Consider the following 8,506-nt stretch of genomic DNA (forward strand, 5'->3'; position numbering starts at 1 on the left):
CACTCGCCGCAGGACCGGCCCGCCCGGCTTCCCGGGGTGCGCCCTCCTCGGCCCCGCGCCCTCCGGGCTCGCTGGGACAGCCTCCTGCTCCCGGCTCGCGGCCCCGCCCGGCCCGGCCCCCGCCCAGCGCCCGAGCGCGCCGAGGATGTGAGTCCTGCTCGCCTCTGCCAGAGCAGCAGCCACTCGCGCGCCGAGCCGGAGCGCAGCGCAGCGCAGCCGCGGGCGCTCGCCGGGTCGCTCGGGCGGGCTGCGCGCTCCTGCCCTAGCGGCGCCCCCCGGCCCCTAGCCGGCGCCACCGCCGCAGCAGCCCGCGGGCCGTCTCCGGCCGGCCGCCCCCGGCCCCAGCGCCGCTGACCCTGTCCGCCGCGGGCGGGGACGCGGGCGGAGGAGGCGCCGCCGCGGAGCCCCCGGACGCGACCATGTCGGAGGTGCTGCCCTACGGCGACGAGAAGCTGAGCCCCTACGGCGACGGCGGCGACGTGGGCCAGATCTTCTCCTGCCGCCTGCAGGACACCAACAACTTCTTCGGCGCTGGACAGAACAAGCGGCCGCCCAAGCTGGGCCAGATCGGCCGGAGCAAGCGGGGTGAGTTTGCGGCCCCCTCCCCAGATACCCCTTTTCTCCGGCACTGAGGCTTGGCCGAGGTTTGCTGGGGTCTCCCGCACCCGGGAGCCGGTTTCGACCCAATAGAATCCCATCATGCAGAATTGGGGGGATCCCGCACTGCGGTCCGCATTGAGCTGGCGGCGGGAACCCCTCCCGCTCAGCCTGATCCGCGGTGGGGTCACCGAGGGGGCGTGGCGGCTTCTAGCTGCAGCAGGGGCTGAAAGGTTATCCAGGGCCCCCTCCCCTCGCCAAAGTTTGCTTTTTGATGTCTGTTCTCCCCCTCTTTTGCGCAGTGTAGTCGCAGCTGCACCGGCTCTACAACCCCGAGGCGGGGTGTGGGGGGGGGGTCCCAGGGCTTCCCAAGGGATGGCATGGGGAACTGTGTGTCGGGTAGGGCCCCGTTCCTGCAGGGAAGGCGAGGGGCTTTCGGGTCGCAGGGGCTTTTCATTGTTACTCTGCAGGGGAGGGGGTTTGCCGAGCCTCGGCGCTCTGCCCAGGCTGGAAAAGCCTAGGAGAGACTGAGACGCAGAGAGGCTCCGAGAGGAGCTCCGGAGGCGCGGGGACAATGAGGGAGACCGACAGCTGCCGGGAGAGACTGAGACGCAGAGACAGGGAGGGAGGCTGGGGGCGGGGAGGAGACCGAGATGGGCAGAGACCGAGACAAAGCTCGGGAGAGGGAGCCAGAGCGGGAGAGCCAGCGAGCGGGGGACGCAAGTCTGGGGAGGACAGAGAAGCAGCTGAAACAATGAAGGCGACCGACACCCCAGACACAGAGAGAGACCCAGAGACCTCGACAGGTGACCGTCGCGCCGAGAGACTGATGAAGGGACTGAGGGAGGCGAGGCTAGGTAGAGATGGTGACAGAGGTGGAGGGCACTGCGGGAGGCAGACGCGGAGAGGCTGGCCAGCCCCAGGCCGGCGGCGGAGGGGGGCTCTGACCTCTGCAGCGGCGGGGTGAGCTGGGAGGCCGATTCCGCTGGCGGGTGGCGCGGAGAGGGCGCGCAAGAGGGGGAGCTTGCCCGGGTGAGGCTAGAACCCTCGACGGGCCGCGCGCCGTGGGAACCAGCCCCTGGCGTCCTCCCCTCGGCTCCCCGCACCTCCGCGCTCAGCCTTGGCTACCCGCGCCGCACTCGGGGCATCCCCGAGGGTCCCAGACCCGGAGATCTTGGCTCCTTCTCCCCTCCCTCTTCTGCCCCGGAGCCTTCTAAATAAATGTGCCCCGGGAGGGTGGGTGGGGTGAGGAAGCGGCCAGTGCGCGCCCGGGCTGCAGCCAGGGCTGTGGGATTTGCGCCGTCTCTGCTTCTTTTTCTTAGAACCCAGCTGGGATGCAGCCAGAGGGGTGTGGGGTGGGAGGTGGGGGGGGAGTGGTTCAGAGGAAGGCAGCTAAGGGACCCTTGGCGAGGCAGAAGAGGCTGTGTCAGCGCGCAGGGAGCCCTCCTCCCTCGTCCCGCCCCCCCCGCCCCCCCCCTCTCCCGGGCGTAACCGGGAACGTCGGAGACCCCTGGCGAGGCCCAAGTGCGCTCACCTCTCCTTTTCTCTCCTTTTTTTTTTTGCAGTTGTCATTGAAGATGATAGGATTGATGACGTGCTGAAAAATATGACAGACAAGGCACCTCCTGGTGTCTAACTGCCCCAAAGACAATGAGTTAAGGGAGAGAAGGAGAATAAGAGCGGCGATAACAGTTATTGGCAAAAAGAGCATGAAAAGAGAAAGCACTTTGAAATTTATTGCTAGCTTGCTACCCACGATGAAATCAACAACCTGTATCTCGTGTCAGGCCGGGAGACAGAGGAGGCGTGAGGAGGAGGAGGTGGGGGAGGAGCAGCAAAAGGCTCTGGGCTCCTCTGCAAAAATAAAAATTTTGAAAAATTAAAAAAAAAAAATCGCTATATACACACATATAAAGAAATAAAAAAGAAGTCTCAGTTGCAGCTATTTGTCAAAATTAATACCCATTTCTTTTTATATACGGTGAATATTGCGCAATTATAGATCTGGATTTTAAACTACTTAAATAGTGAAGTGGCCACACCAGGTGTTTTGATGTGGTGGCCTTCTTCACTGATTTGGCTCTTCCCAATGTTTACATTATTTAATCTTGCAAAAATGATTCTGTGCACTTGGATGTGAAATGCTGTCCAGTTTTATTTTTTTATGTTGTTATCCTCGGATGTACAAAAAAATCCAGAAAATGATCTCTATAGATATTGTTTTATTTTGGTCATCCTTCGAAGTTATCAGGAATGTGTTGAAAACAAGAAGAGACCTTTTCTAAGGAATGATACCTGGAAAGAATCCTTGTTTTACTTTAAAATGAATTGTAAAGCTTGTGTTTCTTTGTCGCTGCAAGCTATTTGCCCAAGTTATTGCAAATGGACACATTTTATATGTCAGGAGAAAACCCCACAAAAAACAAAGAAAAAAAATGCTTGAGCTTTTTCTAACCTCTCCCTGCAGTCTGGTGTAAGCAGCCTGTTTTTTTTCCTCTAATATTGTGTCAGTTTATTCTCTTTAATGGACTGTAAAAAAAAATGTAATCACAAGAGTGCCAAATATCTTGAAATGCCAAAAGGCATTTTGGTTTCCTTTCTTTTCCCTGTGCTCTGAGTCCCCGTAAAGGAATGCTTGGAGTGTCTTTTCTGTTATTTATAGGGGTTCTCTTAAGGCACACCAGCTGCCCGTTTTGCATGGTATTTGCAAAAATGCCTCTCGCGTGAGGAAATCTTTTACCATTTTTTGTTTGCAACTTTGGACCTCAAGAGGTTTCTTCTCGTCCCTTCCCTGTCCCCTCTTTTCTTAACTCGATGTTCTGTATGTTGCACCTTTAACCAGCACACAGGGCTATTTCTCCAATGTACAATAAAAGAACTCTTCCTGTGTCTCCCTCCTCTCTTCTCGGCTTTGCTTCAGGGGCTTGCTTTTTGTCTGCTGGTGGCGGGTGGAAGGAGGGAACCGGGGCTTCCATGCGTGAGGCACAAAGGCAGTGTGGAGGCCACTGTGGGTTGGGCTCAGATGTCAGGAGAGACAAGCTGGATCCGGCAAGGCCATCCTTGAAGGGCAAGTCCATTTAATTTGGGTTTGCATTGGGTCCCTTCCTGCTCCCCTGAGGTCTCTGCCAGCCGGGGTTCGGGCTTCCTGGATGAGGGCTGGTGTGTTGGGAGGTAACCAGTCTTAAGAGCAATGTTTGGAAGCTGGCAGCTTGGATTCAAATCCCAGCTCCTTCTCTTCCTAGCTCTATGGACTTAAGCAAGTCATAAGTCCCTTCACTTATTTTTTTTTTTATTTTTTAATTTTATTTGAGGAAGATTAGCCCTGAGCTAACATCCATGCCCATCTTCCTCTACTTCATATGTGGGATGCCTACCACAGCATGGCTTTTGCCAAGCGGTGCCATATCCACACCCGGGATCCGAACCGGCGAACCCCAGGCCACCGAAGCGGAACGTGCACACTTAACCACTGCGCCACCGGCTGGCCCCCTCCTTCACTTCTTTAAGCATCAGTTCCCGAGTCCGGGAAGTGGAGACGACAGAGCTCTTGCCTTGCAGGGTTGTTGGGAGGATTAACACAACACCCAGCACGTAGCAGCGCTCAGCGTCATGCGCCCATATCATTCTTCACTGTAGCCACCTGTCCTCAGATGCAGGGCTGAGGAGGACCTCTGCTCTGTCCCCGGTGCCTTTGCCTCCCTGAGTTCACAGGTCCCGGCCTGAGGGATGAGCCTGGCTCCCCTGGGGCCCACAGCCCTAGACGGCTCAGGCTTCCCCACCCAGCAAGCTGTCTTCCTCCAATCACTGCTCCTTATGAAAAAAGTTCTCAGCTCCATGTTGGGCTCAGGCAGTTAATGGCGGTGGAGCAGGCCCCTGGGGGGAGAGGAGTTGGGAGGGGAATTTTGGCTGAAGAAAGGCCAGGAGAGGGTTTTCTCCAGGGCTGTTCCACATCCAGGAGCCCCAGAGCCGGGAGCTTTTAATGTGTTTGTTGTAAAACTGTCAGCCGGGGAGTCACAACACGGCTCACAGTGACAGGAGCCTGAGTGTGACTCAGACATCAGGTAAGACAGGCCCGGGGAGGGGGGGTTGGGGGGGAAGAAAAGGGGCTCTAGAGGGCCTGTGGGGGAGAGGAGTGATGTGTCATCCCCCTTCTCAGGCAGTGGAGGCCCAGAGCTTCAGGAGGACCCAGCAGAAAGCCCATGGTCCTATCTAGTCATTATTAGGAATGGTGGGCAGGCTGGAGCTGGAGGTGCCAGCAGGATAATAGGGGAGGCCAGCTCGGTTTTCCCAGGCGTGTGACCCTGATCCCGAACCTGGCTCTCCTCTCTGCTGACCCCAGAGAATCCCAGAGTTTGGGAGCTGAGGGGCCTTTGGGCACCACGGATCCAGCTCTCTGCCCTGTGCTTTTCCCTTGGGAAGGCTGAGGATCGGCTGGAAGAGAGCTAGGGGCTGGGCGCACCTTCTATGTGGCATCAATCTGCCAAGAGAGGTAAGAGCCACAGGAACAGATCCTTTCAGAAGGCCCCGTCTCTGTCTGCAGGAGTAATTACTACTTACCTGATCAAAGCACTGCGCCATTATACGGAGCTTTCCCTTCCATTCTCTCACGCAAACAGTCCCGCAGCCCTGGAAACCCACAGCCATTAACTCTCTTCAGTAGGTGAGGAAATTGACACCCCATAGTGGCTAAAGGGGCGACACAACATCCACATTAATTGAGCTTTTACTGTATGCCAGGCTCACCACAGTCCTATGAAGTAGGCATTATTATTATCCTGATTGTACGGAGAAACCAGGGCTCAGAGACATTAAGTAACTTGTATAAGGTCACTCAGCTAGTGGGTCACGGAAGCAGGACTTGAACCCAGAGCTCATACTCCAGGATGGGGATGCAGACTCATCTGACCCCAGACCCAGGCTCAGTGCCAGTGGCAGCCATTGTCTTTCAGCCTCAAAGATCCTTTTGTTGGTTCGTTGTTTTGAGGCTGGGCTCTCCTGCTTTTCTGCGCGACAGACACCTGCATGAAGGCTCAGCAGGGAGGCCGGTTTGGATATGGCCAGCTAAGCCCTGGAGAAGCAGGGAGCGGCGGAGTTCTCGGCCCAGGCTCCGGGTCCATTTTAATAAGTGATGTATTAAAATGTTCCCGCTGGAGGCCGCCCCAGGCAGCCAAGGCGGGATCCTCTGCCTGGGAAGTCAGAGTCTGCCTTTCCGTTTCCTGGGAACTCTGTTCAGCAAAGGAAATGGAAATTTTTTACATGTACTATAACATTGGGGTAAACATGTGTTGAGAAGGCACTTTGGGCACTGGGCAGAGATCAAATTATACCAAGTGTGGGATATGCTTGTAGTATCTGGTCAGGTAGCAATAAATAAGAAGAAGGCCAGTCAGAGTCCAAGGTGGGGGAGGGTGTCTCAAAGCCTCTGAGCATGGATCGATCGATCGAGCATCCAGAGCCACATTATTCAAACTTCACTAATTGAATGCTTGTGCTAAGGCCCCTCTCCCCGGCTTCTGCTTCTGCGGCCTGTCCAGGCTGACAGCCCAAAGGAATATCAAAAAGCACCTCTAACGAGAAAATTGGCAAATTAAGTTTTAAAAGAAAGAGACTTGATAATTACCGCTGTCTGGAGGCCACAGATGAAGGAGTGAGCGTGGGGTGTCTCTGCAGACAGCAGGCAGTCGATCCGCAGGGCCTCAGGGCCCGGCAGAATGGGCAGAGACGTGGGCGGCTGGCGCGAAATTAGAGGGCATGGATTTGGGACTTGATGACGTGAATTTGAAACCTCTCTCCTATACTTTCTAGATGGGACTTGGGGCCGGTTTCTCAAGCTCTTTGGGCCTCTGTTGCCTCTTCTATGAAATGGGGATGATGACAATGCCTGCAGCACAAAGCTTAAATGGGAACTCCTTCCATCTCCCACGCACAGGGTCTGGTGCGTAATAAATGGCAGCCAACATATGAACATATACCAAGTGCCTACTATGTACCAGGCGATGGACTTTCAAGACCTAGCAAACAGTTCTTGTTGCATCGAGCTGCTTTGCAAATGGTTTTTGGCAGCCCAGAGCTGACACCCCATAGGTCCTGAGGGGTAGTGGAGGCGCCACCACAGGGCGAGGGGATGGAGGAATCAGCTTGTCTCTCACTATCTTCATCAGCTCCCAAATCCCTGAGTAAATACCATCCTAAGGAAATCCATGAGCTAGCAAGCTCCAAAGGCAGTGTCAAGAGAAGCCTCCCACCCCACTTCTAACCAGAGCTCCCGAAGTCTTCCTTCTCTGGCTGGAGACTAGCAGGCACAGACTTCTTGTCCTGGGACAGAAAGAGCTTGGCTTTCTGCTTGGGTCCCCTCCTTCCTCCTTTGACAGATCTTCCTTGAATTTTATTCATTTGACAAACACCGACTTAGCACCTACTATGGGCCAGGTCTCCGGCTTGGCTAATTGGGTATACAATCATGGGAAATGGGAGTTTTCCCTGGGCTTGAAAATGAGGATATTTCCCATGGAAATGAGGTTGGGATCTAGGGGCTTGGATACCCCCAAAGTCAGCAGCTCAGATCCTTAATGCTGGCAAAAAGAGGGAACCAAAGAGAACCGGGTCTTGGGGATTGCCTGAAATCTAAACATGTGACCCATTTTTTTTTTTTTCTGAAGAAGATTTGCCCTGAGCAAATCTGTGCCAATCTTCCTCTTCTTTTGCTTGAGGAAGATTGGCCCTGAGCTAACATCTGTGCCAGTCTTCCTCTATTTTGTATGTGGGACACTGCCACAGCATGGCTGACAAGTGGTGTAGGTCTGCACATGGGATCCGAACCTGCAAACCCAGGCTGCCGAAGTAGAGTGTGCTGAACTTAACCACTACCCCACAGGGCCTGCCCTGTGACCCACTTTTTAAAAAATAAACTATACTTTAGAATAGTTTTAGATTTACAGAAAAGTTGTGATGATAATGCAGAGTTGCCATGAAGCCCTGACCCACTTTCCTGTATTGTTAACACCTGACGTTACTGTGGGACATTTTCACTACTAAGGAACCGACACTGGTACGTTATTGACTAACCTCCACAGTTCATTTGGATTTCATTAGTTTTTACCTAATGTCCTTTTCCTGTTCCACGATACACTTTAATTTAGTCATTGTGTCTCCTTAAGCTCCCCTTGGGTGTGATAATTTCTCAGACTTTCCTTGTTTTTTTATTTTTTATTTTATTTTTTTAAAGATTTTATTTTTTTCCTTTTTCTCCCCAAAGCCCCCCGGTGCATAGTTGTATATTCTTCGTTGTGGGTCCTTCTAGTTGTGGCACGTGGGACGCTGCCTCAGCGTGGTTTGATGAGCAGCGCCATGTCCGCGCCCAGGATTCGAACCAACGAAACACTGGGCTGCCTGCAGCGGAGCGCGGGAACTTAACCACTCCGCCACGGGGCCAGCCCCAAGACTTTCCCTGTTTTTGATGGAGTCCTGGTCTGGCATTTCGTAGACTGTCTGTCATTTGGGGTCTGTCTGATGTTTTTCTCGTGGTTCAGCTGGGGTTATGGGTTTTGGGAGGAAGACCACGGAGGCAAAGTGATATCCTCATCACATCATATCATGGGTAGCAGCTGTCAACATGACTGCTCACAGTTGATGTTGACCTTGATCACCGGGCTGACACAGCACTTCTCCGGTTTAACCACTGCAAAGTCACTCTTTCTTCCCCCCTTTCCATACTGGCCTCTTTGGAAGGAAATCATTATGTGGAGCCCACTTAAGGGGTGGAGTTATGTTCCCCCCTCCTTGAGGGGGGGAGTGTCTCCATAAATTGCTTGGGATTCTTTGCCCAGGCGTGTGAGTGACCCACTTTTCAGCTGTTCAACTTTGCCCCTGTGTTGGGCAAGCCCACTGTGGTTTAGATGTAATCATGAGT

The 8,506-nt window shown here is 54.1% G+C and overlaps 1 protein-coding gene across 1 annotated transcript; it reads left to right on the plus strand.

Annotated features, from left to right (window-relative positions):
- The first annotated feature begins 297 nt into the window (after window positions 1-297).
- On the plus strand, window positions 298-3,488 carry CAMK2N1 (calcium/calmodulin dependent protein kinase II inhibitor 1). Its single transcript, XM_008519150.2, has 2 exons — window positions 298-585; window positions 2,163-3,488. The coding sequence occupies exons 1-2, from the start codon at window positions 420-422 to the stop codon at window positions 2,231-2,233; spliced, it is 237 nt and encodes a 78-aa protein (XP_008517372.1). The 5' UTR covers window positions 298-419; the 3' UTR covers window positions 2,234-3,488.
- The last annotated feature ends 5,018 nt before the right edge of the window (window positions 3,489-8,506 follow it).

This window comes from Equus przewalskii, chromosome 2, assembly GCF_037783145.1.
Source record: "Equus przewalskii isolate Varuska chromosome 2, EquPr2, whole genome shotgun sequence".
In the NCBI taxonomy this organism is placed as follows: domain Eukaryota; kingdom Metazoa; phylum Chordata; class Mammalia; order Perissodactyla; family Equidae; genus Equus; species Equus przewalskii.

What these genes read in the sequence shown, in the direction of transcription:
- CAMK2N1 (XM_008519150.2), top strand. Translation starts at nt 420, where the DNA reads ATGTCGGAGGTGCTGCCCTACGGCGACGAGAAGCTGAGCCCCTACGGC. An exon ending in GATCGGCCGGAGCAAGCGGG is followed by an intron (nt 586 to 2,162) that starts GTGAGTTTGCGG and finishes TTTTTTTTGCAG; the next exon opens with TTGTCATTGAAGATGATAGG.